Source organism: Balaenoptera musculus, chromosome 13 (genome assembly GCF_009873245.2).
Source record: "Balaenoptera musculus isolate JJ_BM4_2016_0621 chromosome 13, mBalMus1.pri.v3, whole genome shotgun sequence".
NCBI lineage: Eukaryota > Metazoa > Chordata > Mammalia > Artiodactyla > Balaenopteridae > Balaenoptera > Balaenoptera musculus.
The window spans coordinates 541,942-561,776 of NC_045797.1; the positions used below are offsets into that span (position 1 = coordinate 541,942).

At 43.5% G+C, this 19,835-nt stretch overlaps 1 protein-coding gene across 16 annotated transcripts in view; it reads right to left on the minus strand.

The window, feature by feature from the left end:
• Nucleotides 1-19,835, minus strand: part of CCDC138 (coiled-coil domain containing 138) — a 59,087-nt gene that overhangs the window by 12,835 nt on the left and 26,417 nt on the right. For 10 of the 16 annotated variants that reach the window (XM_036873444.1, XM_036873442.1, XM_036873450.1 and 7 more), the window contains 3 exons: nucleotides 14,844-14,960; nucleotides 4,927-5,119; nucleotides 87-263 (listed from right to left, as the gene is read on the minus strand). In XM_036873444.1, the coding sequence (XP_036729339.1) occupies nucleotides 87-263; nucleotides 4,927-5,119; nucleotides 14,844-14,960 (487 nt within the window). The other 6 variants (XM_036873446.1, XM_036873445.1, XM_036873455.1 and 3 more) reach the window with 3 other exon arrangements.

Here is a 19,835-nt window from a genome sequence, read left to right on the forward strand (position 1 = left end):
AGACTCTACCGCACAGCATGTAGCGTGTAAGAGGCCCCAGGGCCTGACCCGCAGAGCCACACTTTCAGGACGGATGTGACACTCACTGGACTCCACTGTCATCTGCAGCAGGCTGTCGATGGCGCTGGACAGGAGCCCTTTGCTGGAGACCTTCAGGTGGCTCAGCACCACCGGGACAGCCTGGCACTCCAAGAACAGGTTCTTCCCTTCATCCGCCTTCAAGTCCAGACACAGGGAGTCAAACGCCTGCGCCAGGTGGTCGGCTGAAAGACAGGGCGCCAAGCAGCGCTGCGTCAGTGGTCCAGCTGGTAACAGAGGCGGACGGCAGGAAGGGAACACCGCCACTCCACGGATCCAAGAGGAAAGGAAAAACTGCACGACCAGAGGCGACAGGCTGAAGGCAAACGGGGAGAGGCATTCCATTATGACAGGGCAAATGGCGTTCAGAATTTCCCTACTGTAACGCCGCAGTCACAAGAAACACCATTCCTTTTTTACATCAAGAAAGAAAACAATGGATGTGTAACAGTAAATACCACAAGTAATGTTCATTCCCGTATCTGATTTTAACTACCACATGCTTCCACAAATCTCAACAGCATTAGTACCGCGATCTTGACAAGGCTCCTGAGATGACGTTTTCTCGCTACTGCTGCCACGCGGTCACCTGTTTCAAAATGTAAGTTTATACAAACGTGCTCAACGGGTTTTAAACGAGGGTTTCTGCCTTCTGATCCAGACCAAACAGGAGCCCCTCAAAGAGCCTCAGGAGACTGACCTGCCCGGGGTCTCCTGTGACGCCTCCACCATGACGAACGGCTGGAGGTCCGACCGCGGCCGACGCAGGGACGGCACCTGCGGTCAGGGCCCTGGAACGCTCTCCAAGATGTCCCCCGGGTGACTGGGAAGCGCTGATGTGGCCGGGGTCAACGCGGGTGAGTTAAGATGCTTTGATGGCTACAGTTCGCACCGCGCTTTCGAGTGTGCAACAACATCCCAGTTTTCCAAAACTCTTTCAACACGCTATTCGGAGCAACAGAAACTGTACATGCTGTTCACGCACTAGTGAGTTAATTTTTCTGCTGAAAGTTCTGTTTAAAGAAGGCTCAGAAAAAAAAAATAAATAAATAAAAATTAAAAAAAAAATTAAAAAAAATAAAAAAAGAAGGCTCAGAAGTGTTCTGAAACACACTGAAAATATGATAGGATCACCACTAAAATTCCTGTCCTCTGGCCTCAGGTTTTGTCTCTTCTTTGCTGTCCATGCTATGTAAACTAAATAATTAGAACCCTAATTACTAAGAATGAGAAGCTGCTGGGACTTCCCTGGTGGCGCAGTGGTTAGGAATCCGCCTGCCAATGCAGGGGACATGGGTTCGAGCCCTGATCCGGGAAGATCCCACATGCCGCGGAGCAGCTAAGCCCGTGTGGCACAACTACTAAGCCCACGTGCCACAACTACTGAAGCCTGCGTGCCTAGAGCCCGTGCTCCGCAACAAGAGAAGCCACCGCAATGAGAAGCCCGCGCACCGCAACAAAAAGTGGTCCCCGCTCACCGCAGCTAGAGAAAGCCCACGCGCAGCAACGAAGACCCAACACAGCCAAAAATAAATAAATAAATAAATAAATAAATAAATTTATTTATTTAAAAAAAGAATGAGAAGCTGGGAATAACCTGTGTGAAATTAAAACACATGTGAAAGAATTTTTAGAACTTAAGATCTGTGCCTCTGCGTCAATTTATAACACCCTTCATCTTTACTTCTAGTAGCATCTAGCCCAAGGCACACTAGTGCACTTAACTTCTGAGCTTCACAGAGCACTGCAAAGCGACTGTGTATCTAGGTCGGCAAAGCTGCAGCTGCTCTCCGGAGCTGCCTTGCTGAGGCAGGAGAGCGCAGACGGCCCCTCCCGGGGACAAGCACCTCTATCGGTGCCACCCCGCTGCATCTGACACTAAGTCCTCTCCCTTCTCATTCGGCATTGCCTCAGATTAAACAGGCCGACGGCTGCACGATACAGCAGGTTGGCAAACTTAAAAAGTAGTAGTCCTTTATTAATTTGGAGGGGGCAGAAAGATGGTATTTGGTTATTTTTTTAAAGTGGTCTAATCTTTCGGGGGAAATTAAAAGTTACCTCCTTACTTTAATTTCCCTAATAGTGAAGATTTCCGAAAAACCAATTTAACTTCTAAGAGTATTCTAAAAAAGTTCAGTTACCACCTGTGCCAAACCTGGTTTCTTTCTATACACATGCCGTACTACGGAGTGTCTAAGAAACGTCCCGATGTTCAACGAGACCACCTTTTAGTCCTGATCAGAGGCCATCGGTGGGCGACGGCCGGCTCGAGAGGATCGCATCGAGTCTCGGCAGCGACTCCGCCTCTGTGGCCGGGCCCACCTGGGACTGGGACCGCAGAGGCAGCAGAGACGGCCTGGGGCTCCCTCGCTCCAGCCAGGCAGCCCCTGGTGCGGTGTAGACAGGAGCGGGCGAGGGGCCACGTGGGGCAGGAGCCCAGCCCAGCCCAGCCCAGCCTCCCAGCGGAGCTGAGCCCAAAGAACCAAGGGTTTACATGGTCCATATGAGCAGCGACAGAAACCCAACGGCATCCAACAGATCGATTCTGTCTCAGGTGAAACCAACCCTGAGCGGTTTAATAACAGCAGACAGTAATGATGGCCACGGCGAGAGTGGCTAGCGTACTGCTTAGGGGCCTGCTGGACGCCAGACTCTGCTAAACCTTCTCATCAATCTTGAGAACACAACGTCGCGGTGGAAACACAGAAAAGGGAGGGGCCGATCTGCACACCACGGACGGGGCCGAGCCTGCGGCTGCAGAGCTGGGCTCTCACCTGCCGGTCACGCTGCCGCCTCCCCAGGCCAAGCCTTCCTGCCCCCGAGCACGGCAGTCACCCCGCACCCCTCTAAGCCGGAGGCGTGAGGGCATAATCACAAGCACACAAACCCGCGCAGGTCGAGGGCCGAGGTGGGTAGGGCAGGACCACAGAACAAGCCCTGACGCACGTGTTAAGTCAGACAGGAGAGGCTGTCCCCAAGACAGGTAATCCCAGCAGGTAAGATTCTTACCACTTCTTCTAATCCTCGTATCCTTACACGGATCAAGTGAGTGTGCATGCACGGAGAGTTGTATTAAAATGTTTCACGCTGATTCCCACACCTATGCATTATCAGTCCACTCGGGCTGCTGCAACAAAATGCCAGAGACTGGACGGCTGGGAAAGGACAGAAGAGTCCTGCTCGCGGCTCTGGGGGTCTGAGGTCGAGGTGCTGGCCGGTTTGGTGTCTGGCGAGGGCCCTCCTCCCACTTCATGGTCTTCTTGCTGTGTCCTCGCGTGGTGGAGGCCCGAGGGAGCTCTGTGGGGTCTTGTTCATCAGGGCACCACCCTCACAATCTGAGTGCCTCCCAAAGGCCCATCTCCTGACACCACCTCCCTGGGGATTAAGGTCTCCTCATGTGAACGTTGAGGGCGAGACACATTCAGACCACAGCACACTTATCTCTCAGCCAGTTTCTCTGTCTGACTTACACAGAGTACCCATGAGTTACCAGTTTTCTCTATTCCTTTCCAATGTTCATCCCCGTTTGTTTAAGGTCACCGCAGGTGGTCAGCACGTCCAATACTGTGCTGCACAGAAGGGGGAGAGGAGGCACCGAGTCCCTTCCTGCTTATTTCTCCTTTCCATTCGTTTCATCAGTAATGAGTATCACCTTGTATCAAATGACACTATCATGTATGTTGACACGTGGTGAACTCTGGCTTGGGCTAATACCCCTTCTCACAAGCAACCTTTCAGACAGTCACCACCCGATCTGTTAGAACTCTGGGAACCGTAACCACAAAGAAGAAAATAACTAACACAGACGCACAGTTTGGTTCTTCCCTTAAATTCCTTACAATCAGGAGAATACACTTCAGAGAAAGTAGTCACTGTGCACTTAAAAAAACAACCACCCAGACTGAGTTATATAATTTAACAGGGACGATAGAAAGGTGGTCTATTTATTGTTTGACTACATTGGTATCACTCACCTTAACACACGTTCTCATATTTAATAATCCAAAAAAGATAACTACTTAGAGCTGTATTTCAAAACTGTACTAAAAACGGCCAACTTTGATGGAAACATTTTTTTTTTTTTTGGCCGTGCAGCATGCAGGACCTTAGTTCCCCGACCAGGGATCGAACCCGCGCCCCCTTGCAGTGGAAGCGCGGGGCCTTAACCACTGGCCCACCAGGGAAGTCCCTGAAGGAAACATTTTTAATGCATTCATTTCCTCGTTCCCTCGTATACATCAAGCACCAGGCTGGGTGCAGGGTGTGCAGTGGGCAACAAGGCGGTAAACTTACACACGAGTGTGGGGGCTGAGAAACTTCTTCTGTGAAGGGCCACGTAATAACTTTATAGGCTCTGGAGGGCAGGCTGTCTCTGTTGCCAACTACTCAGCTCTGTTGTTATACGGCAAAAACAGAGACAACAGGAAACAAATGAATGTAACTGTGTTCAAATAAAACTTTATTGACAAAACAGGTGGTGGGCCACATTTGTCCCATGGGCTCTAGTCTGCCAAGCGCTGCTCTAGTGGGAATCAGTAAACTATTAATAGCAATCTCAATACCATGTGGGAAACGCAAGGGCGGTGGCAGCAAAGGTTGCTATGGGCACGTGATCTAAGAGCATCAACAAGGGCCTCTGGGAGGGGCAACAAAGCCAACCCACCACTCATTTTTCTCAAATTCAGCAATTAAAGTAGTTTTTAACAATGGGTCACCAGTATAAAACAACTTAAAAGCTCATTCTGAAAATGTAAAATATATTTAACTATGTAAGAACTGCTCCACTACAGAGGATTCTCTTCTGGTTATTGACAAGAAATTATACCACAAGCACATCTGAAAGCTTACCTTGTGTGACTGTTTTGAGAACAATTAAAGTTGATAAAAATCTCAGTGGTAAACTGGAGCTCTTAAAGAAAGCAGCTGTCTTTGGTTTACTCTCCACAGAATGCTCGAAAGAATTATCCTGAAGGCCCTTAGTCACTACTCCTTTGAATATGTCTTCACCCAATCTCCTCAATGTTGACGTCATAGTCGAATGCTGTTAAAAACATGTACTATCTTAGTACACTTACTCATGTTCAGAAAATATGTATTTTAAATACTACAATCCAATATATGAACTAAAAATAAGCCAATCTTTTGCTAACTAAAAACAGATTAAATGGAGATAAAATATGCAAAACTGGAAAGCAGTAATTTTACAATCCATTTTAAAAAATTATTTATACTACATATTTCTCTAAAAGAAATGGGTACAACTAAGAAATTAGAAACAGTAATTTCCAAAGAATTAACTTAGGAGAAGCACTATGACAAGATTCCATTTCAAAACATTTTAGAGCAGATCGTGAGAGATCTCTGGCACAGAGCAGCCAAAGACACAGGGGGAGGCCTGTGGGGTCTGTGCTGCCCACTCTCAGCACTGCTGGTGAAGAGCCCAGCATCCCACAGTGCCGGCTCACACGCGATCATCTAGCGCCTCGCTGCTTTACAGCCCAGTCAGACTGTAAATGTCACCATGATTGTGACACATTTTATCAATTTCAGAAGAATAAAATGCTGGGTTAGAACCATGGACAATTCTCAGGGCGAATCAACTCAAACAAGAAAATGAGCAAAACAGAAATGATGGCATATTAACTAGCTCTAAAACAACACAGGCTCTGACGGTTTTCCACAAATACGGTAAGAAGCCAACACAGGAAAAGCATTCAAACTGCTGCAGATGGGAGTACTGAAGCCACACTGAGAAATAACTTAAAATTCCCTTTGTTATAAACCCATTCTCCAAACCCATATCACTGACTTTTGTAACAGCTTCCCCCATCCTCTGGGGATTTCTGACCCATCTGTTCCCAAATCAGCACTGATCTTGCAATGTGGATAAAAAGTCTCAGCTCTAGAATTTCTGCACATAAAATCAGAGACAGATATACTGAGATTTTATGAGTGTCAGAGGTCAAATGATTTGGTGGTGAGTTGCACAAGCAGTGACATCTAATTCACATATATTATCAGTAAGCTTTTGATATCATTAGGAAGAGATAATACACTTGTGCCTGAAAGCCTCAGTGTAAAAAGGTAATAGAAGAAAATATTTCAAAATCCTACTCAGAATAATGCATTAGAAAGACAGGATTAAGGGAATTTTGCTTATGTTTAAAAATAAGCTTTTTGTTTTCTTAAACGTGTGTTGATACTACTTCCCTCTAAGTGGAAACAGAAGAGAAACCAAAGTCTTTGCTGAAGAACAACGTGAGATCTCATGCATCTGTGCTCAGTGTGGCCCAGGACCTGCCTCCGGGGGTCGCTCGTCCCAGGACTTCAACCATATTTTGTAGGACAGGTTGCCTTCTCTACTATAAGGCAAAAAACATGTCAAAAACAACTTTGACCCCCCCAGCTTAACAAATTTTTTAAAATAGAAAATAAGATTTCTGGCCACAAGACTGAGTAGGTATTACCTCCCCCTAGTCTTCCTGCTCTGAGGACAACTAAACCCCCTGGACACTGTACAGAAAACAACCACCAGATGACTAAAAGGTGGACAGAAGCAAGCAGGCTGGCTGGGGCCCCAAACACCCAATACGGCTTCAGACTTCCCAGATCTGGAGCCGAAAAAGCGGCCACCAAAGGACAGAGTATGCCCACCCTAACGCCAAGCGCTGATCTCTGGCCACAGGGGGGGAAAGGGAAGACCTGCGAGACAAAAAATGTGCAGACAAAACTGCGCTCCAGCCAAACACCACAGAACAGCCTGTGGCCCAGCCCCCCAAAGCCAGCAAGGTCGTCAGGAAGGTGGGGACTCCCACCCCCGCCAGGCGGAAAGGCAGCGTCAGCGGAGGCCACGCGGGAGCAGTGAGGCGCCCCCAGCCCCGCCCCAGGTAGGGAGGGGCCCAGACCCCCCCCCCCACGGCCTCCCATGGCCACACAGGCTGGCGGGGAACCGGGGCTTTGACTGATGAGGCCCCTCATCTGCAGAGCAGCACCAGCTAGGCAAGACAAAATGTTTACTAACATCGGAGTCTCATGACACAATGCCGGAATGTCCAGTTTCCAACAGAGAATCACTAATCACACCAGGAGGACCTCAAACTGAATGAAAAAGGAAAACCAATGCTTGCCGACACCAACATGACAAACACGCTAGAGGAGCTGTGACGAAATGAGAAATTACAGACATTTTTGAAACAAATGAAGAAAAAAACAGAAAATCTCATCAAAGAAAAAAGAAAGTCGTACCAAAGAAAACGTAAAGAAGAACCAAATAGAAATTTCATAACTGAAAACACAACAACCAAAACAAAACACTCAATGAACAGCCTGAGCAGCAGAACAGAGAGAACAGAGGGAAGAATCAGTTAAGTGGAAAATACAGTAACAGAAATTACCCAATCTGAACAGAAAGAAGAAAAAAAAACTGAGGGAAAAAAACAGAGACTCAAGAAACTGAGGGACTGTCACAAAAGCTGTGACAGCGACGACAGTCAGAACCCTGAAAGCAGCAGCAAGCCAAGCGGGGCCGAAGGAACAGCGGAAGGACGGCGGCTGGAAACCCGGCAGATTCAGCAGAAAACCAGCTACAGAGGCTGAGGGAGCCGAGCAAGCCCCAAAGAAGACAGACCCAGAGACCAACGAGACACAGCACAGTCAAACTCATGAAAACTGAAGAAAGAGAACAAAACTGAAAGCGGTGTCAGAGAAATGAACATATATGGGAAAGCAATTCAAATGGCAGCAGACTTCTTAACAGAAACCACAGAAACTGACTAAAAGGAATTGGCACATTTTTCAAATGCTGCAAGAAAAGAATTATCATCCCCAAATCCGATATCCAGTGAAAATATGCTTTAGAAATAAATGATGGGGAAATCAGAGCATTCTAAGATGAAGGAAAAGCTTCTGCACAGCAAAGGAAACCGTAAACAAGATGAAAAGACAACCCACAGAATGTGAGAAAATATTTGCAAACGAAGCAACCCACAAGAGATTAACCTCCAAAATATACAAACAGCTCAGCAACTCAACAGCAAAAAAACAAACAACCCAATCAAAAAATGGACAGAAGATCTAAATAGACATTTCTCCAAAGAAGACATACAAATGGCCAAAAAACACATGAAAAGATGCCCAACATTGTTAATTATTAGAGAAATGCAAATCAAAACTACGAGGTATCATGTCACACCGGTCAGAATGGCCATCATCAAAAAATCTACAGACAATAAATGCTGGAGAGGGTGTGGAGAAAAGGGAACCCTCTTACACTGTTGGTGGGAATGTAAATTGGTACAGCCACTATGGAGAACAGTATGGAGGTTCCTTAAAAAACTAAAAATAGAGCTACCATATGACTCAGCAATCCTGCTACTGGGCATATATCCCGAGAAAACCACAATTCAAAAAGACACATGCACCCCAGTGTTCACTGCAGCACTATTTACAATAGCCAGGACATGGAAACAACCTAAATGTCCACTGACAGAAGAATGGATAAAGAAGATGTGGTATATATATATACAGTGGAATACTGCTCAGCCATAAAAAGGGATGAAATAATGCCATTTATAGCAACACGGGTGGACCTGGAGATTATCACACTAAGTGAAGTAAGTCAGACAAAGAAAAACAAATATCATATGATATCGCTTATATGTGGAATCTAAAAAAAAAAAAAAATACAAATGAACTTATTTACAAAACAGAAACAGACTCACTGACTTAGAAAACAAACTTATGGTTACCAAAGGGGAAAGGTTGGGGGAATAAACTGGGAGTTTGGGATTAGCATATACACACTACTACATATAAAATAAATAAACAATAAGGACCTGTCGTATAGCACAGGAAACTCTGCTCAATATTCTGTAATAACCTAAATGGGAAAAGAATTTTAAAAGGAATAGATACATGTATATGTAGAACTGAATCACTATGCTGTAGACGTGACAATAACACAACACTGTTAATCAACTATACTCCAACATAAAATTAAAATTAAATTAAAAAAAAAAAAAAGAAAAGCAAGACAGCTTGTCATCAGACTGCCTAAGGGAAGCTCTCCAAACAGGAGAGACGGAAGAAGGAGCCTCGGAACACCGGCAAGGAAGAGCACGGTGGGCTCAACACGGCTGAGCAGACAGACCTCCCTGCTCGTCTTGAGGTCGTGTGCGACAGCTGAAGCAAACACGGCAACGCCGTCCAGTGTTCGATGTGTCCTCAAGAAAACCTACTCTACCAGAGCCTAGCCTGCTGGAGTTTTATCAGAGTCTAATCAGACTAGGGGAAGGGAAATGACACCCAACTCCAGTGAACGCTATGCTCCTGCCCCACCTCAGGGGCAGAAGACCCGAGAGGCACCTCTGAAGTTCACAGGCCAGCGACACGCGCACCCTGGAAGACTGAGACTTGATCACACAGCCACAGAGCACTCCCCTCCACACACCTGCCACCACAGCACTAAAGGCCTGTTTGCAGCAGCTCCGGTGCACAGTACGGCAGGTCCAGGTAGCAAGAAAGAATGACAAGGCACACCAAAAGGCAAAACACAGTTTGAAAAGCCAGAGCAAGCAACAGAATCAGACCCAAATACGGTAGGAATGTTGGAATAATCAGACTGGGAATTTAAAACAACTATGATTAACATGCCAAGAGCTCTAATGGAGAAAGGAGACAACATAAAAGAATAGACGGATAAAACAGGCAGAGAGATGAAATTCTGAGAAAGAACCAAAAGGAACACTAGAGATGAAAACCACTGCAAATGGAGAACAGCTTTGCTGGGCTCATTAGTGGAATCTACGTGGCTCCAGAAACAACCTCTGAGCTTGACGATACCTTCTACAGAAACTTCAGACACTAAAAAGCAAAGAGAGGGACTTCCCTGGTGGCGCAGTGGTTAAGAATCCGCCTGCCAATGCAGGTGACACAGGTTCGAGCCCTGGTCCGGGAAGATCCCACATGCCATGGAGCAACTAAGCCCGTGTGCCACAACTACCAAGCCTGCGCTCTAGAGCCCGCGAACCACAACTACTGAGCCCGTGTGCCACAACTACAGAAGCCCACGCGCCCAGAGCCTGTGCTCCGCAACGAGAGAAGCCACGGCAACGAGAAGCACTCACACCGCAACGAAGAGTAGACACCACTCGCCGCAATTAGAGAAAGCCCGCACACAGCAATGAAGACCCAACGCAGCCACCCCTGCCAAAAAAAAAAAAAAAAAAGCAAAGAGAAAAAAAAAAAAGACTGAAAAAATGGAACAGAATATACAAAAATTACGGGACAACTACAAAAGGTGTGACATACGGGTAATGGGAATACCAGAAGGGAAAGAGAAAAAGAAAGAGAAGAAATACTTGAAGCAATAATGACTGAGAACCTCCCTCAAATTAACGTCAGAAACAAAAACACAGAACCAGGAAGCTCAGAGAACACCAAGTAGGATAAGTACCAAAAGAAAAAAGAAAACAAAACACTACACCAAAGTGTATCATAAACTACAGAAAATAAAAGCTAGGGACTTCCCTGGTGGTGCAGTGGTTAAGACTCTGCACTTCCAGGGCTTCCCTGGTGGCGCAGTGGTTGAGAATCTGCCTGCCAATGCAGGGGACACGGGTTCGAGCCCTGGTCTGGGAAGATCCCACATGCCGCGGAGCAACTAGGCCCGTGAGCCACAATTACTGAGCCTGCGCGTCTGGAGCCTGTGCTCCACAACAAGAGAGGCCGCGACAGTGAGAGGCCCGCGCATCGCGATGAAGAGTGGCCCCCGCTTGCCGCAACTGGAGAAAGCCCTCGCACAGAAACGAAGACCCAACACAGCCATAAATAAATAAATAAATAAATTTAAAATAAATGTGATTTGAATAAAATATTAAAAAAAAAAAAAAAAAAAGACTCTGCACTTCCACCGCAGGGGGCACAGGTTCAATCCCTGGTGGGGGAAGTAAGATCCCACATGTCGCGCAGCTGGAAAAAAGAAAGAAAAGAAAAGCTAATGAAAAGAATCCTAATAGAAGCCAGAGGAAAAAATAGCTCACCTATAGCAGAGCAAAGATAAGAATTACATCCAGGTTCTCTTCAAAAACCACATAAGTACGAAGAGAGCAGAAGGAAATATTTAAAGTGTTGAGGGAAAAAACCCGCCAACTTAGAATTCTATATACCGCAAAATCATCCACCAGAAATGAAGTGGAAATAAAGATTTTCTCAGATCAACAAAAACTGAAGGAATCTGTTACCAGTAGACCTGTCTTGCAAGAAATACTAACAAAAATTCTTTAGAAAGAAGGAAATTATATATCTTGGGAAACCTGGATGTACACAAAGTAAGAGCATTAGGGAAGGAAGAAGTGCAAGTAAAATAAAAACACTTATTTTTCTTATTCTTAATTGGTCTAACAGATAACAGTTTGTTGAAAATAATAGCAATGTATTCGATTATGTATGCATGTGTGTTTATATGTGCATGTGCGTATAACATATATACACACGTGTGTGTGCTTATGTATAGGAGTAATGAATGACAGCAATGATACAAAGGAATAAAACACAGAAGGAAAGAATTAGGAATATTTTGTTCTAATAAGGTACTCAACCACTAAAAAAAGTAAAAAAAAGTAGTACAATTGACATGCTAAGAAAGGATGGAAAGTAGACTATCGTATGTCCAGTTAAAGCCACAAAAGAAAGGAAAAGAGTAGAAGAACAAAACAAAGAACAATGTCAACAAATAGAAAACTGGCAACTAAGGTAAATATTAACCAAACAGTATCAATAATCACTCTAAATAACAACAGTCAAAACACACCAATTACAAGAGACTGTAATAGAAGATCCCTATACACTGTCTACAAGAAACCCACTTTAAATCTAAAGACACATACAAATTAAAAGTATTCAATAAATGGATAAAGAAAGATATACCATGCTGACAGTAATCACAAGAAAGCTGGAACAGCTTTGAAATCTTAATTTCAGACAAAACAGGCTTCAGAGCAGGGAACGTTACCAGGGAAAGGAGGGGCATCACATAGTGATGAACGGGTCAATTCTCCAAGAGGGTATAACAACACTTTGGGTACGGTGATCACTTTTTAGATACACCACCAAAGGGCACGATCTGTGAAAAATAATTGATAAGCTGGATTTCATTAAAATTAAAAACTCTTGCTCTGTGAAAGGCACTGTCAAGAGAATGTGAAGACAAGCCACAGAGAAACACCTAGGCTAGGAGGTACACCCTAGGAGAAAATACCTGCAAAAGACACATCTGATACAAGACTGTTATCCAAATATACAAAGACTTCTAAAAACTCAGCAAGAAGAGAACACACAACCCAATTAAAAAGTGCACAAAGGACCTGGACACCTCACCAAAGAAGACATACAGACGTCAGGCAAACAGAAGACGCTCCACATCGTACGTCACCAGGGAGACGCAAATTAAAGCCACCGTGAGATACTGCTACACACTATTAGAAGGGCCCAAACCCAGAACACAAACAACACTGAATGCTGGCGAGATGTGGAGCAACAGGAACCCTCATCACTGCCGGTGGGAACGCAGAATAGCACAGCCACTTTGGAAGACAGTTTGTAGTTTCTTAAAAAAAAGAAAAAAAAAGCACATTCTTACCATACTATCCAATAATCATGCTCCTTGATATTTACCCAAAGGAGGTGAAAACTTATATCCACACAAAAACCTGCACATGGATGTGATAGCAACTTTATTCATAATTGCCAAAACTTGGAAGCAACCAACATATCTGTCAGTAGGTGATGGATAGATAAACTGTGGTCTATCCAGGCGATGGAATATTATTCAGGGCTAAAAAGAAAAGGGTTATCAAACCATGAAAAGAGAGGGAGGAACCTTAAATACATATGACTAGGTGAAAGAAGCCAATGTGAAAAAGGTACATACTTACTGTATGATTCCAGCTCTATGACATTCTGGAAAAGGCAAAACTCTGCAGACAGTAAATGGACCGGTAGTTTCCAGGAGTCAGGGGTTGCGGGGAGGGCAAGAATAGGCACAACACAGAGGATTTTTAGGGCAAACGATTTTTTGTATTAAATTATTCTGTGTGATACTACAATGACGGTTACATGCCCTGATACACCTGTCAAAACCCACAGAACGTACAACACCGAGAGTGACCCTGATGTGAACCTCACACTGTGGGTGATGAGGACGTGCACGTGCAGGTCCATCGACTGTGACAAAGGTCCCATCTGGTGGGACGCTGGTAGTGGGGAGGCTGTGCACGTGTGGGGCAGGGGTTTACAGGAACTCTCTGTGCTCCATTTTGCTGTGAACCTACATTCGCTCTAAAAAATGAAGTCTATATATTAAAAAAGCAACATAAGAAACCTTCACGGTGATGAAACTGTTCCGTTACCTTGACTATAGCCATGTCGGTATCATGGTTGTGGTACTGCAACTAGTTTTGGAGTATGTAACCTTTGGGGGAATGGAAACAAGTGATCGCTCTATTATTTCTTATGACTACAAGTGAATCTACAACTATCTCAAAATAAAAAGCTTAATTTTAAAAAAAGTACTTGCAATTTGACAATTGTTAAAACTAAAATGTTAAAAACCCATCAGTAAATGTTGAGCCAATGAATGGGAGAGTGGCAAGAATGGAGAGCGGCTACTTTTCACTAGAAAGTGGGTGCAGGCTGGCAGTGCACACAGAGTGGTGCTGAGTGGAGATCTGAAGACAAGAACAGAGTACAAGTTATCTGAAGAAAAATGAGAAGACTCTTCTGGAAGGAAGATAAAACAAAGTTTCACTCAATTCTGTGAGTCTAGCCTTTTGCGGCTGAAAGCAAGCATTCGGCCAACCTTTCTCAGAAACCATCACACGAACAGCAAAGTCAACAGTGACATTAACAGACCAGATAACTTATATAACTTTGGTGAGACACACAGTTAAGGTCAACTGTGTGTATGTGCGTGCACGTGCGCGCACACACACACACGCACGTACTCGCTCGCGTGCGCCGTGAAGGCAAAATATTTAGGATATCCTCAGGAAAGACATTTTCCCTAAACCTCAACCACCCCACTACTTACCCACCAGCCCTGCACTTAGCAGTTCAGCGGTGCGCTTCCTGAGCTCCACAGGACCAAGAGTAAGCTACCCAAGCGCTAATCTGTTTTTCTCCATGTTTAACCAAATGAAAGCTGTAACAGCATTTATCAATACTAACTGGGGAAGTAACATTTTACAAACCTACTACAACTCATAGCACAACTGGTTATATACGCACATCATACTTGGATTAAATAACCCTTACATGAGCTGGTAACACCTACCCTTCATTTTATAAGATGCTGGAATAATTTTCCCTCTTTGATTAGGTTATCGTAATAATCACTGTTCCATTTAGCTAGTGTGTGTTTACTGGCATAAACACAAAAAACCAATTTCTGTTACCTTCAGAACAATATGAAAAACTATAAAATAAATAATGAGGCGGGGGGGGGGGGCAGTTGGTTTCAACAATAACCTAACACAGTGAAACTCCTTATTACACAATTCTGAAACTCAAAAACAATGTTACACCCTGAATCCGATCTACAGCATTGAGAAATAGGATAGTAAAAGCTGAAAGAAGAGAAAGTGGTGAACAAAGCAAGGGAGGCAAGGAAAAGTCCCGAAACAGAACAGGACACGTGGGGAAAGCTGTGAAAGAGTAAGATCAAGAGCAACAGGGTTTTACTTGCAGATAGACTCCCATTCACCAATTACCTGTGTTCCAGCATCAAGCTGCCTTAGAGACCAATATATAAACTTTACAAAAGGCTCGTGAAGCTTGGCATTCACAAAAGGCATCCACTGTAGCTGCTCTGTCATCACAGGCAAAAGCTAAAGATAAAATGATGGAAAATACAAACACACACTATTTTTAGATGTCTGAAATCAATTATCACAATTTTCCAAAAATTATCTTTTTCCAAAAGAAAAAAAAGAGTTCTCTAACAAAAAATCTTCACTTTAAAACCATATGTAATACAATAAGGAAATATATATTTGAAACATTACATATGTATTCCCTTGACCCAGCAATGGCACATCTAGGATTTTAAGATTAACCTATAAAAACACACGCTGAATCTTAAATGGTTAAATAAACTTATGGTGCATATATAACCATTAAAAATGATAATGGCATCTATATTTATTGCCATGGCATATCCTGAGGTTATAAAAGCAGATTACAAAAAGTGTAATAAGATTCCACCTATATAAAATATGTCTGTATGAATTTATATTGAAAAAGAGATAAAAAAAGATGTTTTTAAAAAATATTAACAGTGAGATTTCAGTAACTGGAGTGATATTTACTTTCCTCTTTATATGTCTGTCTTTCATAAATATCTTAATTAATGTCAACTTGCAAAAATAATGCAAATTTTTTAAAAAGGTATTTATGAACACTGCTTCAACAGTATGTCATTTTGCTGAAAGATTAAGACCACAGTGATACATTCTAAACCTTTGATGAAATAATCCCACTTCTGTTATACTAGCCTAAGAAAATCACCTAAAATAAACCCCTTCAAAAGCACATGCACAAAGACATTTATTATTACACTGTTTCTAAAACATGGAAGTAACTTAATTGCCTAGCAAAGGCTAGGTCAAGTAGATAGCTAGCTACTCAGTAGACTAAAGATTATGAACAGAAAAATATTAATGATAAAAATTAAGTAAAAATAATAAAAGCTGGGATATAAAACCATATGTAATTGGACCCCAGATGCGATAAATAAGGTATAAAGATAAACCTCTGAGTCTGAAAGGACATATACGATCTACGCCCTCCTCTGGAAACAGCCCCCCTGTCTTCTGTGTCACCAACTTCTCCCGCGACACCCAGCTCTCCTCTGCTTCTCAGGCCACTACCATTCGCTCCTGCTGGCTGGTCCTCACTCACCTGGCCATTAAATACCGGAGTTCCTCCACTTCAGCGCTAGCCAGTCCGGACTCACAACTCCCACATCCACACGCCCAGCTCGGGCCTCTCCGCAGAGCCCCAGCCCCCGGAGCCACACCTACACCCACACCCACACACGCACACGCGCTCTGGTGTCTGCAACTCAACTCGTCTAAAACTAACTTACCAACAGTGGAGGCTCAAACCCAGATCTCGTGTAGTATTTCCTACTTGCAGTGAACACGACCAACGTTCATCCCGGTGCAAAGTCAGGAGCCTGGGCGCCAACCCTGAGAGCCCACCTTTTATACAGGATCCATCACCAAGTCTCGTCAATCTTCCCCCCTAAACATTCTCTAGACGGCCCATTTCCAGCTCACGGCCACACTGTCCTTTCCCTGAACCACCTGCGTTTCCTAACTGTCCTCCAGACCTGCTCTTGCATCTCTTCGACCCTCTTGCCGCGTCACAGCAGACATGACCCTTTCAAAGCATAAATCTGACGCTATTTTCTCCTGAAAGCTCTTCATTAATTTCCTCCTAGTCTTAGTTATTTTCTAGAATGAAATTTCAAGCAAAACAAAACTTACAGACACCCGAAATTGGGTACTTTTGTGGATGAACAGAATTTGATAACCACCTACTCTGTTAAGGTCATAATCACAGGAACATTTTGCATTCTTAATCCCCCCACCCTTAAATTACAGTATTTAAAACTGGTAAGGAAGGAAAGTGTTTCGTTGCAGAGAGAAATCTTTCAGCTGGGACCACACACAGGCATACAAGATAAGGTACACAGAACTACGTATAAAGTGCTTCTGTCACAAACAAGGTACATAACACAAGGAAGCACGCAGGAAAATTACAAGTGTGAGATATTCAGTAAGTTCACTAGGTTACCAGCATGACGCTGGGGAGGGGAGGCGAGGGGAGCGGGGAGGAAGCGGAGTGCCCCAGGCCTAAGGACCCAGGGAACGCCAAGACCAAGAGCACCTCGTGTCGGCCTGGTGTCTTTCCTGTCTTTCACAGTGGTGGTGGTGAATTTTCTGGTAATCGTTTTAGTGAGATATAATTCACACACCATACGAGTCACCCATGTAAAGTGTACAATTCAGTGATTTTTAGTACATTCAGCGAGTTGTGAAACCATCGTGAGAATCCGTTTGAGAACATTCCCATCACCCTCCCCCCAAGACCCTAACCATTAGCAGGCACCTCAGCATCCAGTCCTCACAACCACTCGGCTACTTGCTCTACACTGATTTACACGGTTCCAGGATTTTCCTATAAATGGGATCACACAACATGTGGTCTTTTGTGACTTGCTTCTTTCACTTACAGTATTTTCAGAATTCACTCACGTTGTACTATGCAAGGATATATCATCCCCTTTTACCACCAAGTAATATTCCACAGTCTACACACACCATTTTATTGAGCCATCTGTCAGCTGATGGGCATCTGGGTTGTCTCCACGTGTTGGCTATCGTGCGTCATGTTGCCATGAACATTCACATATGAATCTATGTGCGCACACGCCTGCATTTCTCTTGAGTACACACCTCAGAGTGGAACTGCTGACTCGTATGGTAAATCCACGTTTAATCTTCTCAGGAACTGCCAGGCCATTTTCCAAAGTTCCTACTACACCTTTTTACATTTTCACCAGCAGCGCATGAGAGTTCCGATTTCTTCACACCTTGGTCAATGCTTAAGATTATCTGGCTTTTTGATTTTAGCCATCCCAGGGGGTGTGAAGCGACAAAACAAAGTGACTCTGATTTGCATTCCCCAAATTACTAACGTTGCTGAGCATCGTTTGACGTGCTTATCGACCATTTGGGTGAGTGTTAGAGAACCGTCTATTCAGATGCACTGAGCGTTTTCAATTAGGCTGTCTTTAATTACTAAGTTGTAAGGTCTTTTTGTTTAAATACTCGAGATGGAAGTCCCTTATCAGATCTGATTTGAAAAATATTTTTTCCATTCATTGGGTTGCCTTTCACTCTCATGATAGTATACTTTGAAGCATAAAAGTTTAAAAAAATGTTTTGACTCAAACTTCACTTTTTAATTAGTTAGAATTTTCTCTATAGTGAAGGTCTGTCTTCTGTTTTGGTCTCAATATCTGCTTTTATCAAGGCACTGCCAGGTGAGCAAAGGATGGAAAGTAGGCATTTTGAGACATGCCAGAGCACTCTATTCTCCCTAACAAAGGAAAGTGTTTAACCAAGCAGGATACAAGCCAAAAAACCCTACACCTAGGAATATCACATTCAAATTTCAGAAAATCAAAGAGAAAGAAAAATCTTGGGAAAATACCGGACCATACAGAGGTGCAAGAATAAGCATTACACTGGACGACTCCTCAGAAACCACACGAGGAAGAGGAGAAGGGAGTGAGACATTCCAAGTGATGAGAGAAAAACCACCAACACAGAATTCTGTATTCAGTGAAGTCATCCTTCAAAAGTAGAAATAAAGACTTTTTCACCAAACAATAATTCAGGGAACTTCTCACCATTAAACCCACCATTCAAGAATGTTGAGAAATTTCCTGGTGGCCTACAGGTTAGGATTCCAGGCTCCCACTGCTGTGGCCCGGGTTCAACCCCTGGTTGGGGAACTAAGATCCTGCAAGCCGTACAGCACCACCAAAAAAAAATACACACACACACACACACAAAATCAAAAAAAAAAAAAAAAAAAAAAGAATGTTGAAACATATTCTTCAGAGCAAAGTAAAACGATACAGGTCAGAAACTGGGATCTACATAAAGAGCATTAGAGGAGAAATAAATGAAAGTAAAATAAAATCTTTTATTTTTCTTAGTCTTAATTGATCTAACAGACAACAGTTTGTTCAAAATAATAAGGGCAATGCGGTGTTCAGTGATTATATACCTTATGGCTCAGTGACGTGAATGACAACAAAGTGCAGGAATTGGGAATACAGCTGACCCTTGACCTGTGCAGGTCCACTTAACACATGGACTTTTATCAATGAATATACAGTTGGCCCTCTGTATTCGTGGGTTTCACATCCATGGGTTCAAGTTTCCACCTGTGGTTGGTTGAATCCAAGGATTCGAAACTTGAAGATACACAGGGCCATTTTATAGAAAGAGCCTGAGCACCTGCAGATTCTGGCGTACCCGGGCTCCCAGACCCAACTCCCCCGATACGGGTGTTACAAGGTGTTACAAGGTGTCTGCACTACCCTTGAAGTTACAGTCAAGGGTTATTTGATAGTGGACTTGGATTAGTTGTAAACACAACTATCACAAACTCAAGAGCAATTGCTAAAAAAAGGAAAAAAAAGAAGTATAATTGATGTGCTAAAAGGGGAGAAAAAAATGGTGAACAAAATTAAAACCAGAAAAGGCAGAAAGAGTGGAAAACAAAGAGAAACAAGTAACAAGGTCAATGAATAGAAAACAGTAACACATAGGGTACATACTAATCCAACTGTATCAATAATCACTTTAATGTCAATGTCCTAAATATACCAGTTAAAAGACAGGGACTGCCAGAATGAATACTAAAATGATAATACTTCTCCTTCTATTCTTTCTAGTTCTATTTCTTCTATATTCGTTTCTTTATCCTGTATTTCTACATCTCCTATTCCTGGTTTGTTGAGTGTTTTTATCATGAGAAGGTGCTGAATCTTGTCAAATGCTGAACGTGTGGTTTTTGTTCTTCATTCTGGTAATGTGGTGAATTACAATGATTTTTTCCATATGTTGAAACATCCTTGTATTCCAGGAATAAATCCCACTTGATCATGATGTATATAACCT